Raw genomic sequence first — 24,942 nt, 5'->3', positions numbered from 1 at the left:
TGACTCTTCGTATTCCAAACACACACCACTATATATAGACCCTTATACTCATGAAATGTGGAGAGCTTCCAGAGAGAATTTTGTGAGAGAAACCCTAGAAAAAAACAAGATTGCCTCATCCCCAATCTTCACTAAGAGACTCTTTAAATTCATCTACTCTCTTCCTCTCCATTGTTAAATCCTTGAGAGGTCCTTAGCCAAATCATTTTCTCACCATATCCATATCCGTGAGAAGGTTTATTTGGTGCTTTGGGAAGCAGTTAGGAAGGAACCAATATTCATTGGTTGATGCTATGGTTTAGTAGCGGAATCCGGTAAGCTAGAAAAGAAAAAGGTTTTGCGCAATCTCGTTGAAGTAAGAAGTTTGGAGGACTTAGGTACTTGGGTAGATTAGGCTTGGAGGGTCTATTGCTGTTCATGTATCCCAACTACATTTTCTAGTGGATTATTGACCACTTGGAGGGCAGCGGAGAGGTTTTACGCTGAGGGCTTCAGTTTCCTCTTCAATAACACATCGTGTGTTGTCCTTGTGTTTGCATCTCTCTTCCTTTATCTTTGCCATTTATTTTCTGTTGTGGATGCGATTATAATTGGTTTAGATTGTTTATCAATTCTATGTTTGGCTTATGTTCATGTTCCGCACATTAATTATTTGATTATAAGCTTGAATTGATAATTTGTAATTTGGGGTCTAAACGTTCAAGGGTGTTTTACACACATATTGAACATTCATATTTGATGTCAAAAGCCCCTAGGACTATGCCCTACTTAGCAATCCTCCCTGTGTAGTCAACACTTCGGAGTATGGTTTTAAGCGGAGGTTGGGTAAGAACAACAACCGTATGTGCTTGGAAATAATGAGGCAGCTTCTACGTACCAAGCACTATTGCCAGGATGGCTTTCTCCAGTGGTAGATAAGGAATCTCGGCCTTATGCAATGACTTACTCACGTAATAAACTGGCATTTGTACACCACGATCCACTCGTACCAACACCAAACTTACAACATAAGGAGCCACAACGATATAGGCATATAGGACCTCGTCTATTTCAGGACTAAACATGATAGGTGACCGAGCAAGATATTCCTTAAGCTGCTAAAAAGTTCAAGCATATTCTTCAGTCCATTCAAAGCCCTTCCACTTGTTGATCAACAAGAAGAAAGGTCTGCATCTATCTGCTGATCGAGAAATAAATCGGTTTAAAGCAGCGGCCATATCAGTTAACTTCTAGACCTCTTTGGGGTTCCGAGGTGGTTGTAAATTGTTGATGGCCTTTATCTGGTTGGGGTTGACCTCAATTCCCCTATGAGTTACCATATAACCCAAGAATTTGCCTAACCCCACGCCAAATGAGTATTTGGAAGCATTTAGACGCAACTTGTACCTTCTAAGAACTTCAACAATGTTTCCAAGATCCTTTGCACACTCAGAAACAACTTTGCTTTTTCACCACCTTGTCATCTATGTAAATCTCAATACTCTTACCCAATTGTGGCTCAAACATTCTCGTCATCTTTCTTTGGTATGTGGATTCCGCATTTTTCAAACCAAATGGCATCACTTTGTAGTGATAATTCCTAATGGGAATAACAAAAGCAGTATTTTCCTAATCATCTAAAGCTAAAGGTATTTGGTGATAACCTTAAAAAGCGTCCAAGAAGCTCATCCGAGGATGGCCTACAATTGCATCCACCAACTGGTCTATTTTAGGCATGGGGAATGGATCTTTAGGACAAGCCTTAATCAAGTCTGTAAAATCTACACACACTCGCCACTTCCCACTTTTCTTCTTCACTACCATAGTATTCGCTAACCATTCGAGATAAAAAACTTCCTTAATCGCTCCAGCCTGCTTGAGCTTTGCTACTTCTTCTCGTACTGCATCAGTGTGCTCTTTGGATGGGCGCCGAGGAGATTGCTTCTTAGGGGTGACCAGTAGGTTGACATTCAGGTGATGACAGATGAATTCTAGATCCACTCCTGGGGCTTCATAGGCATTCCAAGCAAATACATCTATATTTCTTCTGAGAAATTCTATCAGCTCTTCCTTTTCTTGAGGACTAAGAGCCAACTTGAAAAAACTTTTCTGGATCATCCCTGATAGCAACCTTTACCAAATCTTCACATTTTGCCTCCTCAGTTAATTTATCGATGGGCAACGCTAGGGGTTTTAACTGCTATAGATCCTCTCCTGGATGGGCCGAGGACTCATCTTCGGGTTTATGTTGTATGGCAGCCACCAAGCATTGTCTGGCCATAGATTAATCTCCCAGAATTTCCTTAACCTAGCCTTCTGATTGATACTTAACTTTCTAGTGCAGAGTAGAAGAAACAGCCGCTAGTGTATGAAGCCAAGGTCTGGCCACGATTGCTGTATAGTGTGAATATGCATCTACAACAATGAAATCTACCGTTACTATCTCCAGATCAGTTTGCACAAGTAGTCGTATTTGACCCCACGGGACAACGACCTTTCTGTCAAAACTCATCAGAGGGGAACTTTAGGGCATTAAGTTCTTCGGTTTTAAGTTCAGCCCCTTGTAAAGGTCGGGGTACATTATCTCAGCTCCATTACCTTGATCCACCATCACCCTCTTCACATCATACCCTCCAATTCTGAGGGTAACCACCAAAGCGTCGTCATGGAGTTGGATGGTTTCAATCTTATCCTTATCCGAAAAGCCCAGTACTGGTGGAATATCCATTTTAGCCCTCTTCGGATCTTGATCAACATCTCCTGTGGATAGACGGGCCACGGACATTATCCGAGATGGCCAGGATCCTGTTTTCTCCGGTGCGGCAAAGATGACATTGATAATTCCCAAGGGGGGCCTTGAAGAATCATCTCTTTGAGATTCCGAACTTGCCTGGCTCCCCTGGCCAGTGGAATGATGTAGGAGTTGTTTCAATTTGTCCTCGCGGACAAGTTGGTCCAAATGATCCCATAGACTCTTACAATCCTCTGTGGTATGCCCATAATCCTGATGGTATTGGCAATAGAGGTTATGATTACGTCTTTCAGGGTTTCCCATCATCTTATTCGGTCGTTTAAAGAACGACTTGTTCTTAATCTTCTCTAACACTTGATGCACTGGCTCTCTAAACACATCATTGACTGCTTAAAGATTTGCTGATCCTGACTGTCCAGCAAAATCCCTACACGGCTTGTTATTAATGTATCGATCTGATCTGAAATCCCTTCTCTCCTGAGGGATAACCTTATCCTTTCCCTTCCCTTGCTGCTGGTCCTCTTCAACACTTTTATACTTGTCAATCTGGTCTATGAGCTGACGCACGTTGGTAACGGGCTTACCAGTCAAGGATTTTCTTAAACCATGCTCGGATGGAAGGCCGAGCTTAAATGTGCTGATGGCCACATCGTCAAAGTCACCTTCAATCTCACTAAACAACTCCCAATATCTGTCGGAGTACGTTTTAAGATTTTCACCCTCTTGCATGCTCAAGGACAGTAGGGAAGCTAACGACCTAGGAACTCTCCTGTAGGTCACAATCCAGGAACCAAATGCTTGAGTGAGCTTGTGGAAGGAATTTATGGACTTTGCCTTTAGGCCGTCAAACCACCTCATCGTAATAGGTCCGAGACTAAATGGAAAAACTTTGCACATCAAGGCCTCGTCCTTGGAATAAACAGCCATTTTCTGATTGAAATGACTCACATGCTCAACAGGATCTGTGCATCCGTTGTAAATGGTAAACGTTGGCTGATGAAAACGCCGGGGAAGCCTTGCCCTCTCAATCTTACATGTGAATGGAGACTTGAAGATTTGGTTTAAGGCTCTGCTCTTAACATCATTCCCTACGCCACTGTGTAGCGAGCTTTTAAACCGCCACTCGTTATGGAGCTCTTTTTCGTAAGAGAAAGACTCACTGGGTGGGGTTCGGGACTTCCGCTTATAACTAATGTCTCTTCCATCATCAGAAGAAACATCATTGTCAGGGGAAGCTCGCTTCCTCTTTGCATGACGTAATTCTCTCTTCAACTAGTCAATCTCCAGCTGCATGCCCCTGTTACTCCTTGTATGGGAGATATGGCTTCCACCTCGAGGTTGACTCTCATCAGCATATACGGTGTTTACACTTCCTTCATGGTCACCTCTCCACTCAAGGTTGAGGAAAGGATCACCATGTTGAGATGCCCTTGACTCTGCTTGTTGTGGACTTGGTTCTGCCATAGTTAGACATTGCGTTCACAATCGCTCAAGCTCTTCCCACAAACGGCGCCAATTGTAGAGTCACGTTTTGTGGCTCAAGCCCAAAAGAGATGGGATATGAGCCCAATGAGCCCAATACAATAAATTTGTAGAGCGTGAGTGAAAGAGCTGAGCTATATTTGAATTAGACAACGGCTAGCAAAGATTTAAAAGATGAATCAACACAAAAACACACTTAAAACTTGATTGAATTGAAGTCCGAGGAGATGAATTATGAACTGAACTGTTCGTGAAATTTAAGATAATCCTTAATGCCATAGTCAATCTACTTCTCTCCCCTTTTTCTATATCCTTCCCTCCCCCTCTTATGGGAGGTCTTTTACATTATATAACTTCCTTTTAAACCGTCTTGATCGTACACTTGTTCATTATCTAAGTCTTCACTTGAGTATATGTCCCATCAAGCATCTTCTTTAGCTCTCTGTGAATGGTGGCGGTTGAGACTGCACTGTTCAGGGGTCTTCTCCACATAAATGCGGCCAGAAAAGTTGCTGCAGTACATTTAATGCGGTGGTAACAACTTTTCTTTTAAATATTTCTGTATTATTATCATCTTTGTACGTGCCTGAAGTTCATCCTTATCGTTGGAATTTCCTGGAAGGTCATCTAAATCGCCTAAGTACTTGCTTAACCAATATTCATTCTATTCGAGAAGGACAACCTCCTCGGACTATATCCTCTATCTTTTCCTTGCATGATCCTCTATTCTAGGGTCTCTCCCAATTATTTACTCCTCTTCAGACGTATCCACATCCTCGAATAGGGCCCAAGGCCTAGTATACAAATTTGGACTCTTACTCCCACAAGTTTTAATAATTAGCTGTCTTTTTTCGTAAAATTTTTACTGTTTACGGGTCTCACGTGGGTCCCACAGCAGTGGCAGCGCCAACCTGGGAAAAAAATTTTTATATATAATAATTAATTTTTTTTATTTGTTTACTCTTAAAAAAAATGTAGGAACACCCTCAACAAAAATTAGGAACCCCCTTAAATTAAAAAAAAAAAAATATTTGTTATACTTTCAAGGGAAAAAAAAAAGAAGCCCAAAAAAAATTTGAACTAAAATCTGAAAAAAAAAAAAAAAAAAAAAAAAAAAAAAAAATTGTAACAAACCAAACGGCAAGCCACGGATTCTAAAAAAGAAAAACGAATGGCAAGCCCAACCAACATCAAGCCCATATCAAGCCCAACAGTAGCAAACCCATGGATTCTCAGGAAAAAAAAAAAAAACCAAACCCAACAAAGGCTAAAGCAAATCCTAATCTCCCATAATCTCCTTCACAGTGCCATAAACATCCTTTGCCATACTTATCAAAAAGAAAAAAAAAAAAAAAAAAAGAACCCCACGAACCAAATCATTCACGACCTAGGGCCAAATCAGCCACAACCCACGACCAAAAAACCATGAACCAAATCAGCCACAACCCACGACCAAAAAAACCCATGAACCAAATCAGCCACAACCCACGGCCAAATCAGCCACGATCCATGGCCAAAAAAACTCACGAACCATGAACCAATCGGACCCACGAACCAATCAGAACCATCGAAGCACAGTCACCCACAACCCATGGCCAAACTGACAACGACACCATCGAGCACGTCCTCGCCCACGAGTCTGACCTCCACAAAGTTCAAACCCATATTGAGCACATCTTCTTTTGATCGCGCTCCGGTCCCTTTAGCGCCTTGATGACTAGCGCGGTCGCGGAGGGCACCACAGACACCTTGGCCTGACGGTTCTGGACCGTTAGCTTGACCGTTACGCAGAGATCGGCGACGACAGAAGCGAGATCGGCGACGGTATTTCAGTTCTCTTTCCTTTTCCGGTTTTCCTATCTCATCTCTGCTCTCTCTCTCTCTCTCTCTCATAGTTTGAGTGTCTGACTTGTGTGTTGTGTTTAGACTTATCTTTTGACAATATAATTATATAAATTGCTTAGCTTTTCTACTTTTGTCTTCTTCTTTTTCTTTTTCTTTTTTTATAAGGCTTTTGCCTTCTTTTGACAATATAAATTGCTGAGCTTTTTACTGTTTGTCTTCTTTTGACAATATAAATTATATTGATTAGCTTTTTACTGTTTGAGTAAGTGTAGGTAAATATAAAAATATGTAATTTTGTTGAAATTGCTGATCGGCTTTTGTCTCTTATCTCTTACTGTGTGGGGGTGGATGGGGTCGTGGTACTGAATTGGGGTAATGGTCTGTGGTTTTTAAAAGTAAGTGAATACACATTATAAAAGACAAAAAAATAAAAAATAAAATAAACTATGTTAAGCAGTTTTGCAGTGGGTTGATACTTGATATACATATATACACTTTTGTACTATTTTTAGTTGTTGTTTTTCATTATTTAATTACATATTTATGTTTTAATATTCTAAAATAGTAATTGTTATGTAATAACTAAATGATTTGAGTGTCAAAAAAGAAAAATTAAATGATTTGTTTTATTTGAGGTTTTCTTATTTGGATCAATAATTTTATGTTGTATAAGAAAATATAAATATATATTATTTTTAATTTTTTTTAGAAACCCTGAAACACCCTGAAACGGTTCGTCGAAATAAATCAGTACCAAAATATTCCGTTCTGAAAGTTCAATATGGGTATGAAACACCATTGAACGTTTAGACCCCAAATTATAAAAATACCAATTCAAGCTTACAATCAAACAATTAATGTGCGGAACATGAACATAAGCCAATCATAGAAAAGGTAACTAATCTAAGCCAAATATAAACACATCCACAGCAGTAAATATAAGGCAAAGATAAAGGGAAGAGAGATGCAAACACAAAGACAACACACGATGTATTACCGAAGAGGAAACCGAAGCCCTCGGCATAAAACCTCTCCGCCGCCCTCCAAGCGGTCAATAATCCACTAGAAAATGTAGTTGTGATACATGAACAGCAATAGACCCTCCAAGCCTAATCTACCCAGGTACCTAAACCCTCCAAGCTTCTTGCTCCAATGAGGTTACGCCGAACCTTTTTCTTTTCTAGCTTCCCGGATTCCGCTACTTGACCATAGCATCAACCAATGTATATTGGTTCCTTCCAAACTGCTTCCCTCAGCACCAAATAAACCTTCTTACAGACGTGGGTGTGGTGAGATAAGGATTTGGTAAAAGACCTCTCAAGAGTATGACAATAGAGAGGAAGAGAATAAAGGAATTTGTAGAGTTTCTTAGATGAAGATTGGGGATGAGGCAATCTTGTTTTTCTCTAGGGTTTTCTCTCACAAAATTCTCTCTAGAAGCTCTTCTAATTTAATGGGTATAAGGGTCTATATATAGTGAGGTGAGAAAAGAATACGAAGAGACAATTTTTGCCAAACATGGTAAATTGGCGGCTTGGTCTCGTAGCTTGTCCTAGTCGCGAAATCAAGTCGCGACGTAACGGCCTGGCTAGCCTGGGACTTTTGTCCTGTAGTGCGATAGCTGGCGCGACCCTTCACCTTCCCTGCGTGCATCTCACGTGCTTGAAGTTGGCGACTTGCAGCTGCAAGCCACCCGCGAGTCCTAGCCGCGAAGCTCTGCTTCTTTACACATACTTGAGCTTTTCTTTACATCTCCTCACACACTACCCTTACAATAATCCCACCTAAATACAGGGTTACTAAGTGCTTAAATTACAAGCAAATTGGCACGGAATAAAGCCAACAAGATGGTTGATAAATTTCAACCTTACACGTTCCACAAAACAAACCGAAACAGGGTCCAAAACGGTATTCATAACATTGCTTTCAAGCAAAAAGAAAAAGCTATAAAAAAAAAAATTTGAACTAAAATCTAAAAAAGAAAAAATTGTAACAAAGAATTTGAAGAAAAAAAAAATTGTAACAGGGCAAGCCCACTCAAGAACACCCTAAGAAAAATTCCTGGAGTCGCCACTGTCCCACAACAAAGGAGCTTATTTGTACCTTATTCTTCACATTGTTTTTGCTCATAAAGCTAAGGCCAGGTATTGTTTTTAGTCAAAAAGCTACCTTTTGCCTGTCTCGCTTTATGTTATATCTGTAATATTTCAATTTTAAAAAAAAAAAAAAGAAAAGAAAAAATACTAGATAAGATGATCCCAAACAAAAAATGCTTACACACATCACTTGAGGAGTCAAAAGGAAAACATGGCCCTACTATAATCGATTCATTGTTTGCTTTGTTTGTTGTTATTTACATTTCCAATTAATTTCTCAAGTTTTCAAAACCATGTAGCAGAGTTGAAATTTGCAAATTAAGAACAATGCAAAAAATGTATTTGGTACTGTATTTCTAATAACGTCTTTTAAAAGTGAAAAAAAATATAATTGTGTGTTTAATATATGTGTGTTTTTTTTTAAAGTGATAATGTGTAGTCTAATCAGTAGGACTTACAGTTTATAAAATATTTACAAAAGTATCATTGAACAATATTATTTGAAAACTTAAAACCGATAAGAAGAGTTTTCTAAATTCAATGTTTATACATCCTAAAATGAGAAACGTAACTCTAACACTCCTAAAAACACACTCCTACCAAACATGTTATTTTTTTGGGGCCCACAATTTTCAATATTTAAACACTGAAAACTGTTATTCAAACAACCTTAACAAACAGACCTGCTAAGATTGATAGTTGTAAAAAGCCACTTTCAATTTTAACCATGGAATAAAAAAGAATTAAAAAAAAAAGATAAAGATTAAAAAGTAAAAAACGTGAAAAAAACTGTTGTGAGAGGGATGAGAGAGAATCTCAATACAAAATGTAGCAGCCTTGCCAGTTGTTTTTCAAATATTTTTTGAGCCCACGTGAATTTAAAATTAGAAAAATCAAGTGAAAAATCTAAGCTTTAAGGTTCTCTTGAAAAAAAAAACTGCTAGAGCCCTCAATTGGCGGACAAAGAACTTTTCTTTTGCATGGGCCGAAAAAACACCAGCTGCTGTGGTGTGATTTTTAGTTTTTTACTGATTAATTTCTCAAATAAAAAGCTCTAGTGCAAAATATATATATATATATATATCTATATATATATATATATATGTATATATCTTATTCACATAACGATTTAGTATCATTATGATTAGTATCAATCTTCCCTTCAATTTTGATTTTTAATATAAACTAAATCAACTATTTATTTGGAGCTTGGAGCCTTATGTAAATGATTGTATATTGATAAATGGAGTTTAAAACTCAGTCATATGTTCATCTACTATATATATTGATAAATCTGTAATGGTGCAGGAACCAACTTGAATTATGTTCGACTCTAAAACCATTGTTTGGAAATTTAAGTATAGAAAGTTAGTACATAACTACTTGGCAACAAGTCAATAATTCCAAAGAGAACAAATTTACTTCATTCTCAAAAATATATATAAATAACAAACAAAGGATAAAAGAAAATCATTGAACTCTAATCAAGTAAATTTTGGTTACATTTATTCCTTCTACTCTCCTCTCCTCACATTTACCTCCAATCCAAATATATCCTTAGGTTTCTTGAGTTCTTTATACTTCGAAAATCTTAAAGAGTGTTATTGGAAGACTTTTCATCTAGAAGTTGGCCTATAAGGAGGGTCTTATACGTATAAACATGAGGCACTGTCTCGTTCATGTAAAGAGAGTAAACCAATGTCCTTTCCAATCTCAACAAATATGAGAACAAAATAACATGTTGATGATGCCGAAAATCTCACCAGTGAATCGCACGATGCTTGTACGCTCAAAACGACACCTGCACAATCAAAAAAGGAGATGACCTCACAGAGAGCACCGGTGTGGTGCCGGCCAAATACCCTCCGAAGGTCAAGTCAGAACTTCTTTCAACTCTAGAGTGCTAGAGCGGGGTTAATTATGCGTACCTCGACTTATGAGGGTATTGGGGTTTTTATAGTAGTAGAGGGTGGACCTCTCTTCCTTGGAGCAGAAGTCTTTTCCTTATAGGAATCCTTATGCGCGTAGATTGCAGAATCCTTTCCTTATAGGACTCTGATACTGGGCATGGAATACAAGCAACTTCCCTAAAACCCATGCGTGGTGACCAAGTCATGGTTTTCATAGAACCGTCGGCCTTGAAACCGTCAGCTTGCATTCTCCCCTTCAGCTAAGTTGGCATCAGCTTCTCGCTACGTTGAGTAGCCCAGGGGTTTCAAATTGCCGTCAGTTAGACTTGGAGCCTTCAGTCCGTCGGCTTGTTTTGATCTAGTCAGCATGCCTTTCTTCACGTTTAGCCTATAACATCCGTCATAACTGACCCGTCAGCCAAAGCAGAAGCTGACGGGTTAAGCTCATGGTACTTGTTATAATTCTTTCATATCACATGTTGTTAGATTGTTGTTTTTGTTGGCTTAGTTCTATGCAAATTTGCTTGTAATTTCTATTCAATTTTTATATAATTTTGTAGATTATTTGTAATTGGGTAAAAGTACTTGAGCCCTAATCAAAGTGCTGTGAAGACGAAATCACACCTGCAAGATGCATTTTACACGCAGCAAAGAATCTTATTTTTACCTAATTCTTCACAAGACTGGGTACTGTTTTTGGTTTTTGGTTTTTGGTTTTTTTTTTTTTTTTTTTTTTTTTTTTTTTTTTTTTAAAGCTAGGGCCAAGCACTGTTTTTGGTCAAAAAGCTATTATTTGATTGTCTCATTCTATGTTTTTTTTCATCTTTTTTCTCATTGCGAGTCCCACTTTTCTTTTTTCTTTTTTTCTTAGTATTTTATTTTTTATCTATAATATTTTTAGCAAAAAGTTAGATAAATTGTTCCTAAATAAAGAATGTTTACACATATCACTCGAGTGGTCAAAAGGAAAAGATTAAAAAAATCTTCCGGCCCTATTTCACATATCAACCCAATGTTTGTTTTGTTGTTGATGTTTACATTTCCAATTAATTTCTCAAGTTTTGAAAACCATGTAGCAGAGTTGTAATCTTTCAGGCTCCAGCCATCTTGTCGATAAGTTTATCAAGAGAGGGACCCCGTGATCTTATTCATTGATAATTTTTAATAATTTGGCAATGGGCAGATGACCTGTAAGGTCACTTAAATTAATAACTTTGCCTCCACTATCTAATTTTTCAGGAAAAAATGATAGAAAAACAGTTAAAAGTGGCTTTTATCTAGTTATCTTTATATTTGGTACCCCTTTTTTTTTTATTAAATTATATTTGGTAGCCATCGTTTTGTCTAGTCCTCTTCATGTAGTCCCCATATCACCATTTGCCATTTGCCACTAATAATTGAAAAGAGAAAAGACCCACATTATAAGGTTAGAAACTTTAGAATTTTCAAAAAGCAAAAGAACAATAATTGCAAAGCATACTGGTTTACCAAAAAAAAAGGAATCTTATGTATTGACTTGCTAAAAGACTATTGGTATTGACTTGATAAGACTAATTTTTAGAAAGAAAAAAAAAAGTAAAATTACAATATTGGTTTCTAAAGTTTACAAGGTAAGTCCTATTGGTTCTTGAAATTTGAAATTAGCATTATTGGTCCCTAAAGTTTTAAAAATAAGTGCTATTAATCTCTTTGTTAACTTCTGTTAGTTTTTTAATTATATGTTTAACAGAATAATGAGTGTCACTTTTTGAATGACATAAAACAATATATATTAAACTTATTATCTAATCAAAAGTTTTAAATGATACCTCATTATTTTATCTTAAGTCTTTCTATACTTCTATCCATGGTTTTAAAAATTAGATTGGTCGATCAAAAAATTGAAAAAAATAAGTGATTTCTAGTTTTTAGTTTAATTGGATCGAACTGATGATCGAACAGATGACATTATAATAATTATTTAGTAATTTAATAATTAATAATTATATATTTAACTATATATATATATTTCCTTCTAAAAAAATCTGCAACTATTAATTTAGTTGGCCATCTATTAGATATTGTTTTGCTGTTTCGTGCTTATATTTTACTGTAAAAAAAAAATAAAAAATGGTTGCTTGGCCACAACGTGGCAATTTATCAATATATTGATTTTTTTTTTTTTTTTTAATCTTAGCTAGTAGCCAAGTAGAACGTGTAATCCCAATTAATTTCCCCACCAACCCTACCTATCTCAATACTCCTTTCTTTATATTTTGTTGTTGACCAACCAGTTTCTCTCTCTTTAAATCTACGAAAATCACTAGCAAGCCATAGCCCATGAGTGTCGTTTCCTCTGCCGTCTACAACGTAGCATGGCCATCACTACAAGCCATCGTGATAGAGGGACCTCCTCTGTTGCAAAGCTACGAAAAAAATGATATCCTCCATTGCAATACAAGTTCTGTTATTTGGGGCGTGCATGCAAAACTGTGTGGACTAAAATGTGTGTAATAAACATTACTCAAAAGATAAAAGGTAGTACTTATTATACACCATGTTACACACACGGATACACACCCATTTTTTGAACTGAAATCGTGAGTTGAAAACACGATTTCAATTTAAAAAATGTGTTTATGATAGAGTATGCGCAATAGTTTTTATCCAAATGCTAAATTAGGAAGATGCATGCATGAGAATATATAAAGTTGTGAAAAGATTTATTTGCTTTTTTTTTTTTTTCCTATATAAAATTTATAAAAATATTTTATAAACAAATTCCCTTAAAGCATCTGTTAACTTTTCCTTTTTAGCAATATATTATTCTCTAGCTAGACGTATTAAATAATACCATTAAGTAAGAATTAAAAAGTGATAATATATAAAAGGTAAAACAATACTAGGGACGCTTAAAATTTCATAATTTTTGTCGCAACTTATTATGTGGCAAGTTGTGAGTAGTGAAGGTAAAATAATGGGTTCACACCTTCACTACTTATAACTTACAATGTATGGACTTATGACAAAAATTGTGAAGCTTATTTTGTGTCCCTAGAATTTTTCAAAAATTTAATGACAGAACCCCGAGTTTTTTTTTTTTCTTTGAAAATAATAAAGCCCCAAGTTCGGAGTTTGGACCCTCACTGATTACACAGACCCACACATTTTCCTTTCTCATTGGAAAATTATTAGGCCCGGTCTACAACGTCAGCTTGTTGACATCATTAGGTAGTTCAGACCAATAAAAACACAACAACAAGCGGAATAACACGCTGAGTTCATTAAAACTGTCTAGATCAACAATAGTAACACCTAAAACATTGGCATCCGGGCATCTAAAAATATTCCTATATTGCGCATGTTCAGGTAAATCTTAGACATTTGTTCTTCTTTTTTTTTTTTTGCCACATACCTTCATATTTAACAATTGCTGCATATAAGTATGCAGCAAAACCTTTCCTTTTGGGGTAATGCTCAAAGATGTTAAGGTCTTTGAAGGATTTGGATCTGGTGCAGATGCAATTACCCCACTTCCTCCCACATTAATTTTTCACTTCTATTTTTTAACTTTTTGTCAATTTTTTTTATAAAATTTTTTATTCAATGGTTGAGATTGAAAATAGATTTTTTAACTCTCAATCTCAACCATCCAATACTATTACATCAGGGATATTGCACTTGATTTTAATCCGTCTTGAAAAAGTCTAGTAATATCTTAGTTAACATAGCGGCCTAGCCAGTTGTTTTTCGATATTTTTAGAAAAATCAAGTGAGAAATAAAAGAACAAAATCTTGATTTATCAAATAACTTTGGGACAAAGAACTTTTCTTTTGTATAATGCCAAAAAACACAACAGCTGCTCTAGTGTAATTCTTATTGATTTATCAAATAAACAGCTCTAGTGCAAAAAAAAAAAAAAAAACTTGTTTACATAATGATTTAGTTTCATATTATGACTAGCATCAATCTTTCCTTCTATTTTGGTTCTTTATATGACCTAAATCTTGAAGTCCTAACCATTATATTGGAGCTTTGAGCTTTGCATAAATGATTGTATGTTGATATGCAAAACAAAGTTTTCAGACCCAGACTATTCATTGAACCGTAAAAGGGAGAGGTTCAAGGTTTTTAAGGTTGAACCGAGATCAAACCGGAGTCGAACTGTGATGACGTCATAATTAATTTAATAATTATTTAAATATATATAAAAATATTAAATTAGTAAAAAATAGAAAAATTAACTAAAATAGTCCAATTAAAACTATAAATCCATATTTTAACTATATCTAATATATCCATCCATAGCCCAAATATTAAATATCTATCCAATAATAATAATAATCATTTTTTTTTATAAAAAGAAAATTAAAAGCATCAGATTGTCTTTCCAAGTTCCACTTTCCAATGTCACGCGACTAGCTATCTAGCTCACATTCACAAACCTAAAAAACCACTAGAAACAAAAGTGAATGAAATTAAAGGAAGAGATAAGAAAGCAATACAAACAAAAGCAGATGAAGAAAGAATTATGATGTTATATCCACAATATTTTTTTGCAATATTTTTACAAGAATCACATCAAAATCTTATGTGAAAAGTTGTTACTAGTTCTAATTTGAATCCACCATTGAAATTATTTTTTTGCTCACCAATATTAGCTAATAACAATCTATTACTTAAAATTTATTGTGAAAATATTGTGGTAGTATTTCTTAATTCACATTTCTTAATATTAAATACCACACATTTGAATAAATAAAAAAACCACACGATTACATAAAATAATAATAATAATAATAATAATAATAAAACTAAGGATGAAGACCACCACACATTTTCATACGGACCCAATTTATTACTTAACTCTCAACCTCACATTTACTTCATAGTTCCTTCTCAAAAAAAAAAAAAATTTTACTTCACAGTTATCGCTTTCACATATTCAGTATTCACATTAGAGAAAAGAGAAGAGAGAGAGAGAGAGGAGAATCTGAAGTGCCGGTGAGATCGTGGTGCACAAATCGAAGGCCAGTGAAGAACGAGGTCGCCGAAAGGACAAAGCCAGTGGAGATCGGCGTTCACCATGTAGCACTACCTCATTCGCCGCCCCACTGCCATTCATCCTCCTCCCCACCACCAGACTGGATCAGATCAGTTTGTTTGTTTGTTTTTTTTTTTTTTTTTTCTTGTTCTGATTCAACTTTATTGTAAGAATTGGATTTTGTTTTGTGTTTGGATTATCTGAGATGTTTTTTGAGAGTGAAGCAAAGAGACTGAAACAAAGATCAGATGTTTTCTGGGTCAGATCAGACGTTTTCTTATCCCAATAGTTGTGTTTATTTTTCTTTTGTTTTTCTGTGTGTGTGTGTGTGTGTGTGTGTGTTTTTTTTTTTTTTTTTAAGGTTTAGATTCAAAGGGAACTGTGAGAAGCGGTCTGATCACGGTTCTCAAAACAGTGCGGTTGAACCGCAGTTCCCTACTTTTTTGGCATAAACCGGTTCTTAAGCTTAAAAGAACCATAATTGTGAGAGGTTCACGGTTTTCTCGGTCAAACCATATGGTCCGGTCTGGGTTTCAAAACCTTAATGCAAAATAATTCCAAAGAGCACAAAAAATTTACTTCTCAGAAATATATAAATAAATAAATAACAAAGGATAAAAGAAAATCACTTGAACTATAATTAAGTACATTTTGGTCACATTTCCTTCGACTCTCTTCTTCTCGAAGTCAAAATTTCCTTTGTTCCAAACATATCCTTAGGTGTCTTGGGCTCGTTATACTTTGAAAACCTTAAGAATGTTATAGGAAGACTTTTCATCTAGAAGTTGACCTATAATAAGGAGGATCTTGTACGTAGAGACAGACACAATATTGTCTCATTCATGTAAAGAGAGTAAATCAATTAACGCCCTTTCCAATCTCCCAAAAAAAAAAAAAAAAAAAAAGAACAAAATAAGTAAATAATTCAATAATTTTGCCTCCACTATCCAATGCCGGGAAGAATTTGGCCAGGGAAGACAAAGCTACTTTTATCTAGATAAACCGTTATCCTCAGTACTGATTATAACAAGACCTCTATCTTTTTCTCATTTGATAGAAGAAACATTTCCACGTGCATGCCATGGACAGCTTCCAATCATATAGTAGAGCCATGTTTTCCTTTTTCCTTGGAAAATTATTTGGTCCGGCCCACAATGTCAGAAAACTGACATCATTTAAATTATAGACATCATTAGATCAGTCCAAAACAATTGAAAGACAACGACAAGTTAAATAAAAAATAATGGCATCATTTAAACTGTCCATATAAGCAATAACAACCAGTCAAGGTTTTCGGATTTAGATACCTTTCTATGATTGAAATTGAGAATTGAAAAAAAAAAAAAAACTTTTAATCTTAATTATTGAAGAAAAAAAGTTTAAAAAAAAATGTATAGATTAAAAAGTGAAAATGTGAAAAAATGTTACGAGAGGGAAATGGGAAGAGAGAGGATCTCAATCCAAGTTCTTCAAAAAGACTGGTAACACATCTCAGTTAATGTAGCAGCCTAGCCAACAAGACAAATTGATACATTGTTACTACACTGTGTATGTCTTTGTTATTCAATATTGGCAAGCAAATCGCCTCTTTTGTGAATCTACTATGTGCGAGCTATTGAGATTATTATTATTATTATTATTATTATTTTTGTTCTTCTAATATTTTTTGTGCTTCTTTCTTATGTAGTCAAATTAACGTCTCTTTTAATGGTATAATTTTTAAGCACTTCAAAAATCAAATGATTATATCTTTTGTTTGTGTTACAAATCAAGTCTAAATCTAATCGTAATTGCTAAATTATATAATACCAACCACGTGCCTTGTACATGTAGCCAAACTAGTGCTACAAAATAAAAGAGTCAAAAGATTTTGGATTCTGAATAGTCAAATTCTTGTCAAGATTGTACAAATATCTATAAATGGGAAAATTACTCTGTGAATTCAAGAACTTTCCTGACTCGCTTTGTGACTTAACTAAACCATTGGAGTTAGTGTGTGGGTTCCGATAATCAAATGACCTTTTCCTTAAATATTTTACTATTTATAGATCTCACATTAGTCCTACAACAAAGAATCTTATTTGTACCTTATTCTTCACATGACCAAATACTTTTTTTTTGGTCAAAAAGCTAGGGTCAATTACTATTTTTAGTCAAAAAGCTATTGTTTATAGGTCTCATTTTATGTTTTTCCTCACATTTTTTCCTACTACAAGTCCTGCTTTACTTTTTTTTTTTTTTTTTGCTAAGTACTTTTAGCAAAAAAATAAAAATAAATAGTCAACTTATTTTATTTAGTTTTTAGCTTTTATCTATAGAATTTCAACAAAAAAAAATTAGTAAGCTGTTCCAAACATAAAATGTTTACTCATATTGCTGAGGGGTCAAATGAAAAAAAAAATAATATAATAAAAAATAAAAAATCTTCCAGCTCTATTTCACATATCAACCCATTGTTTGTTTTGTTTGTTGTTATTTACATTTCTAATTGATTTCTAAAGTTTTAAAAGCATGAAGCAGAGTTGTAATCTGTGAATTGGTTCCACATCTTCATCCTAGGCATTTTGAATAGTCAAATTCTTATCAAGATTGTACAAATATCCGTAAATGGAAAAATTACTTTGTGAATTCAAGAACTTTACTAAAGAATTGGAATTAGTGTGTGTTTGGATTCCAATGATCAAATGGCTTTTTCCTTAAATATTTATTGTTTTTAGGTCTCACATTGGTCCTGCAACAAAGAATCTTATTTGTACCTTATCCTTCACATGACCAAATACTTTCTTTTTTTTGTGTGTCAAAAAGCTAGGGTCATTTACTATTTTTAGTCAAAAAGCTATTATATTTGCTGGTCTCACTTTATGTTTTCCTCACATTTTTTCTTACTACAAGTCCTGNAATAATAAAATAATAAAAAAATAAAAAATCTTCCAGCTCTATTTCACATATCAACCCATTGTTTGTTTTGTTTGTTGTTATTTACATTTCTAATTGATTTCTAAAGTTTTCAAAAGCATGAAGCAGAGTTGTAATCTGTGAATTGGTTCCACATCTTCATCCTAGGCATTTTGAATAGTCAAATTCTTATCAAGATTGTACAAATATCCGTAAATGGAAAAATTACTTTGTGAATTCAAGAACTTTACTAAAGAATTGGAATTAGTGTGTGTTTGGATTCCAATGATCAAATGGCTTTTTCCTTAAATAATTTATTGTTTTTAGGTCTCACATTGGTCCTGCAACAAAGAATCTTATTTGTACCTTATCCTTCACATGACCAAATACTTTCTTTTTTTTTGTGTGTCAAAAAGCTAGGGTCATTTACTATTTTTAGTCAAAAAGCTATTATATTTGCTGGTCTCACTTTATGTTTTTCCTCACATTTTTTCTTACTACAAGTCCTGTTTTTTTTTTTTTTTTTTGCTAAGTACTTTTAGCAAAAAAATAAAAATAAATAGTCAACTTATTTTATTTAGTTTTTATCTTTTATCTATAGTAATTTCAACAGAAAAATTAGGTAAGTTGTTCCCAAACATAAAATGTTTACTCATATTGCTTAAGGGGTCAAATGAAAAAAATGAAAAAAAATTTCCAGCTCTATTTCACATATCAACCCATTGTTTGTTTTGTTTGTTGTTATTTACATTTCCAATTGATTTCTAAAGTTTTTAAAAGCATGAAGCAGAGTTGTAATCTGCAAATTGGTTCCACATTTTCATCCTAGGCATTCTAATTGGTTCCAAATTTTTCATGCTTCTGTCACCTTATCAATAAGTTTATCAAGAGAGGGAGAATGTGATCTTCACTGATAAATGACAGAAAAACAGTTCAAAGTGACTTTTATCTGATTATCGTTATATTTGGTACCCATTTGTTTTGTCTCTTCCTCCTCCCATATTCCCCATATCACCATTTGGCATTTCCCACTAAATGTTCAAAAGAAAAAAGACCCACATTGTAAGGTTAGAATTTTCAAAAAGCAAAAGAACAATAATTGTAAAGCCAACAATCTTTTGTACTGGTTTACCAAAGAAAAGAAATCTTTTTTTTTTTTTGATGGAAAAGAAAAGGAATCTTATGTATTGACTTGCTAAGACTAATTTTGGTATTGACTTGCTAAAGCTATTTGGTAGCAACTTCCCTAAAATTTGTTTCTCTATTTTAGAATAAATTTTTTTTCTCTCCTTTAACTAACCTTTTTTTTTTTACCAACATCAAATTCACTTTTCAAAACATCCACTTTATTTTATTACTAGTTATCAAGACTGTATACAAAAAAGCAAAATATTTAGAGAATGAACAATGCTCTTTAAAGATAGGGAACAATTATAGCCAAGGGTGGCTCCATGTTGAAGGTAGGGTGGTCACAAGACCATCTTGACCTCTAGGAAATAAATAAAAATTATATATAAATTTTAAAAAAATTTATGATTTTTCTACCTCTAAAAAAAAATTGTGACCTCCCTAAATATTTTTAGGTTCAATAATATTAAACTTTAGTCCCATTATTAATATATTAGGATCTTTCAAACAAAAAGAAAATGCAAAAAAAAAAAAAAAATTTACTAAACTAAAATTTTAAAGAGAAGTAGTTTATAGTATTAATAATGAGACTATCATACAATGATTTCAAAATATAAAAGGCAATATATAGAATTCTTTTTTATTAAATTTTGTTGTTATTTTAAGTTTCTTAATGACCACCCTAAAAAAGGTTCTTGAAGTTGCAATTGTAACTAAAACTCATCTTAGGAGGGAAATGGGTAGGCTAATGCAGTAGGATTTTAAGTTTTTATTTTTTATCTTTGGTTACCTATATTCACCCATTACTCTATTTTAGGTAATTATGCTCTAACCCATCTAATCAATAATCAATAGATAAGGTCATGTTTAGTTCAAGTGTTTGACGAATGACCTCAATGAGTTATGAGGTTGCATTTGCTTGACTTGTGGTTGTGGTAGGGAAATAAAAGGTTTTGGTTGTGTTATATCCTTACGAGTTTCTTGTGTGCTTGCTTGGTTCCCATTTGGGTAGGGGTACTTGTCTTAGGATGGTCAAGTTAGGATTTAGGGCCTTAAGTTTGATTTTTGAGGGGATCTTTTCCTATATATGGAGACAAATATGATAGTGTAATTTGCAATAGGCCTTGTTATTAATAGGCTTGATACTTGTGTTTCTAGGTTCCAAGGTACATAGTGATGGACCTAGTAACTTGATTGGTTGAATGCAGTGCCCGGTTGAGGTAAATTTGGATTAGACTGCTAAGGTAAGTGGTTTCTAGTGAGATTTTTAAAAAAGAATCATTATTGCACTAAAGTATTTTATGGTTAAACCCATTTTGGAACATTATTCATGGTTTTCCTAAAACGTACTATGTGTACTGTTATTGTTAATCATTTATGGAAAATGCATGAAGCATTTAAAAGTGAATCATATTTCTTATTGCATATGTAGAAATACATGATTTGTTAGCATGGAAAAGACTAACATCTTTGATTAAATTCTTGGGAATGGATTTTATGGATTTATTGCACTATTTGCAAAATTTAAAGATGCTTTGATGATTGGGAAAGTTGATACAAAATCTTCTTGACAAGAAATGAGCTTGAAGGCTTTGAGAAGCTTGTGAATATCTTTTGATATTAAAAGGTTTTATGAAACTACTTAGAAATGAACTGTGTTTTAATTTCATGTAATCTGTGAGCTCTTTATATTTTACCATTGTGTTGTAACATGTGATTACCTAGCTAGATACTATAATTTGTGTGAAATTGGTATCTTAGCACCCGTCTTTGTGATGGTTATTGAGTTCCGACTGTGTGTCGGCAATTGAATTCCATCTTTGTGACGACAAATTAGTTCTATCTTTGTGACAACATTGAATTCCGTCTTTGTGACGACGTTGTCATATGGCCCTAGGGTTGGATTTTTTGGTTTTGAAATAGTTTTTTATTATTGCTCACAAAATATACATTATGTAGTTTCATGTTGAGATATTTTGATTTCATGTAATCAGTAAGCTCTTTATGTTTTACCACTGTGCCGTGACGTGTGATTACCTAGCTAGAACTATAGTTCGTGTGACATTGGTATCTTAGCACCCGTCTTCGTGATAGTTATTGAGTTCCAACTGTGTGTCGACAATTGAGTTCCGTCTTTGTGACGGCAGATTAGTTCTGCCTTTGTGATGGTATTGAATTTTGTCTTTGTGACGTCATTGTCATGTGGCCTTAGGTTGGATTTTTTGGTTTTGAAACGGTATTTTATTATTGGTCACAGTATATACATTATGTAGTTTCATGTTAAGATATTTTGAAAAAGTTTTGTGCTATATTGTTTCAATCATTCTTGTCATTTTATCCATGGAGATTGATTTTGCAAAAATTAAGTGGAAATTCCCAAAGTGTAACATGTTTTGTGTTTTGTAAAAATGATAATTATTATGAGACTTGCATTTCCCTCACCCTCATTAATTATGCTACTTACAGGGCTTTAGGTCATCCCACTATCTAACAATTTTACAAATAAATTAGCTATATGTTGGGCATGGAGCTTAGTTTATCAGTGGTGATTGGAGTACTATGCTAAATGGGAGATTTGTGATGTAAATTGTTGGTGACTCAACTTACTAAATTTATCGAGGCCATAGCTAATTCTACTAGAGGTTGGGCTCTTGAAGTTTGTTAGCCTTGAACGTGGTAGGCCTACATTTTTATTGAGGTTATGTATCTTAGAGAGGATCATAACTTTGTGTTTATTTATTTGGAGCTTTGGATTTTTATGTATATTTGGAGACACTTGATTTGCAGTTTGTATTGTTTGTAAATGTGTCATAGAGCTTTGACTGATATTGTGGAGAGATCAATATATTTATTTACTTTATCAAATGGAAAGAAAAAAAAAAAAAAAAAAAAATCTCCTACAATCTCTCTTGAAGGCTCGGTTTTTCATACTTTTGACACTTTTGGGTTTGGGGTGTGACATGCATGTTCTACGTCATTTTAAAATTTAAGTAGGATCATGGGAATAGGTATCCCTTCATTAAGTTTAGATTTTTTAGAAAATAAAATGGTAATAGGATAATGAGAAGACATAATATAAATTGACAAATTATAAGTTTTTGTTTAATTTAAATAAATATATAATTTGACATCATAATTCATAAGAACAAATTTGACAATTTATTATTATTATTATTATTATTATTATTATTAACATAAGTAGAAACCCTCTTCTCCCCTCCCCTTCAAATTCATCAAAAAAGAAAAAAAGAAAAAGAAAACATCCAACTAGATCTAACCGGAAAAAACAAGCTAGAATGATGATAATCAAGCTACAATTGGTCAATCCAAAAAAAAAAAAAAAAAAGCTTTTAGATCTGATTTGAAGCAAAGTTGATTTCCCTAGATAATAGATGTTAATTTGCAGTTCTCACAACTAAAGCCGTTTGATGCTTGCAAATATGCACATACAACTAAACACAAACAAGTTCACTTCAAATAATTTTTTTATAATTCGAACTTTCATGGCTATTCAAAGAGCCAAAATTTTACTACTATGAGCCCAACAAATGGGTCACAGTTTAGAAATAAAAGGATTACAACCCCATCTCCAGAGTCCTAAGCAATCACCCATGGCTCGTTACTTCTCAAAAAGTAGTGGGGCTAGCACTGCATCAGCTGTTGGAAGATGGGTAAAGTAACTGTAATGAGACCAGTAATCTAAATGACGTGTTCTGTGAATCATTACTTTCGCTTGAATGCATAAATGGCTTCTAAATCTTTGTACAAGCCGTTTGGTTTTGACTTGAAATCAGCAGATGTATTTAAAGTAGGGCTCCCACTTTCATCCTTACTAAAGCTACTAAGCTAGCATTTGTTACAACCCCCTCTGCCGTGAGCTGCACTGTTCTTCCCACGTGGGGAGATGGTGACAAAAGAGAGAAATATGGAAAGCAAGTAATCCTCAAAGAAGAAATTCCATAAGCTTGATTTTTCTCATATACATTCTGATAATAATCTATTATAATTGTTCATAGACTTTTATAGATGCCTTATATGCTTGAAAACGTAACTCAACAATGAGATAAAGTTGAGGTGAACTAAAACAAATGATAAGCAAAGACAATGCTAAGGATAAAAGGATGAAGTCTATCCCAACATGTAACAACTAAGCAACTAAAGATAGCACCTAAATCAAAGAGTGGTGTTGCTTCAACCATGATTTTTCTGGAACAGTTGTTCTCGAGTTCCTACTCCAAGAATTCTTGTTCCTGTTCCTACACCTAGAGTTCCTGTTACTTTCAGCCAAAGGACTGGTGAATTTTTGTTCGATCTTGATTTGGAGATTTGACTTGATTAGAGGTAGAGGTAGAGGTAGCTGTATCTTCATCTGCAACAGAGGTTGGTTTAGAGTTGGAGTCTGCAATATTATCCTTTAAAGCTGGGGGCCTTCTTAATGAAAACTTCTTGGAGCTGAAAAGCGAAGTTAATCCAGATGCAGCTGTTTTCAAACCAGTTAAGAAGGAATGCTTCTCAGAGTCCAGATGCTTTATCTGTTTATACAAAGTATACAATTCATTCATTATCCGTGGTAAAATTCCCACTAGGACAATTATAAGCATGAGAATTCCAAATTTCTTCCCATCCTTGGCTGACAATTTCTTCCCTCCGAGAACAAACATAATAGCCGATATGCATGCTTCACTGGAAACTGCCATGATCTCAAGCAACTGAATGTTTTTCTCAATAAATGGCTTCTCGAGAACAAGGAAAAAGAGATGAAAACAATTGATCCATAAGGAGAATCTGGTAGGAATCTTAGAAAACGGGTTGTCCTCATAGAGACCAGCCATAATCGCTAGCAAAACACGTCTCACGGACTCAAGCAATGGGTAGTATATTCTTAGTTCTCCACATAGCTTTTGGATAACAGACTCAAGCAATGTGTAGTATATTTTGAGTTTTCCAAACAGCTTTTGGATAAAAGGTGCTTCTGCATCTTCAGTTTTGTCATCTGCACCTTGTGTATGGGAACTGCCCCCAGAAATCTGTGAGAGCTTGGCCTTTGGAGGGCCTCTATAATCTTTATATAGAGACTCTAAAATGGTTACATATGGTTTTTTCGGTGTCCACTCGCCTTCCTCAACAGAAACCAAAAATACTGGGGCTATTTTTTGATACCAGGGAAAACCCTGACCCTCTTGACGAACTTCCTTGTATTGAAGTAGCGCTGCAAATGTAATACCTATAGAGAGGAACAGGAGAAAGGCCAGCAGTAGAAAAGATACACCACCTAGAAGCAGAACGCCAACAGCAATCCCCGATGCCGTTCCTCCTTAATTCACAAACGTGAGAAATGATTAAGCCACATAGTTCTGTGCTTGAAGTTCTTAGCATTAAAAACAATGACAAAGAGTCTCTATAAATTTTTTTTTAAGGTGGTGAGTAAGAAATTTAAATTATACAAAATCTAATAAAAAGACAAAATGAAAGAAAAAAAAAAGACTACTAAGAAATAAAGTGGAAATTGAAAATTGAAAATTGAAAATTGAAAATTGAAAATGCTAAAATGAGAATAATAAAATGACCACAACAATTTCATAACAAATTTTATGCAACAAGCTGTTATTGGTAGGTAAAACATGTTAGTGTTGAGCTTAAATTAGAATTAGTAACAACTTACCATATAATATTTATTGTGAAAATATTATGAATATAGCATTACTATTATTTTTGTTGAACTCAAATTTTTGTAATTCTCAAGTCAAGTGTTTAACATTTTATTAAGAAGAACAAAATAGGTTAATTTAGTATATAATTTTTTTGTAAGTATATATATACATTTTTTTCAA

At 34.3% G+C, this 24,942-nt stretch overlaps 2 protein-coding genes across 2 annotated transcripts; both read right to left on the bottom strand.

Moving 5' to 3' along the window:
• Nucleotides 1-2,503: 2,503 nt before the first annotated feature.
• LOC136064979 (uncharacterized) lies at nt 2,504-3,034 on the bottom strand. The gene has a single exon (XM_065767532.1). It carries the CDS (start codon nt 3,032-3,034, stop codon nt 2,504-2,506), a length of 531 nt encoding a protein of 176 aa, XP_065623604.1.
• A 20,004-nt stretch (nt 3,035-23,038) lies between these two features.
• Nucleotides 23,039-24,417, bottom strand: LOC112039619 (uncharacterized; the record flags this gene model as incomplete). Its single annotated transcript, XM_065767536.1, is given in 1 exon segment — nt 23,039-24,417. A coding segment is annotated over 1 exon segment (1,026 nt), but the record flags the coding sequence as incomplete, so codon positions are not given.
• Between the last annotated feature and the right edge of the window lie 525 nt (nt 24,418-24,942).

The sequence above is a fragment of the Quercus suber genome, unplaced genomic scaffold (assembly GCF_002906115.3).
Source record: "Quercus suber isolate HL8 unplaced genomic scaffold, Cork oak 2.0 scaffold_819, whole genome shotgun sequence".
NCBI classification, from domain to species: domain Eukaryota; kingdom Viridiplantae; phylum Streptophyta; class Magnoliopsida; order Fagales; family Fagaceae; genus Quercus; species Quercus suber.
This window is presented reverse-complemented; position numbering and strand designations above follow the sequence as displayed.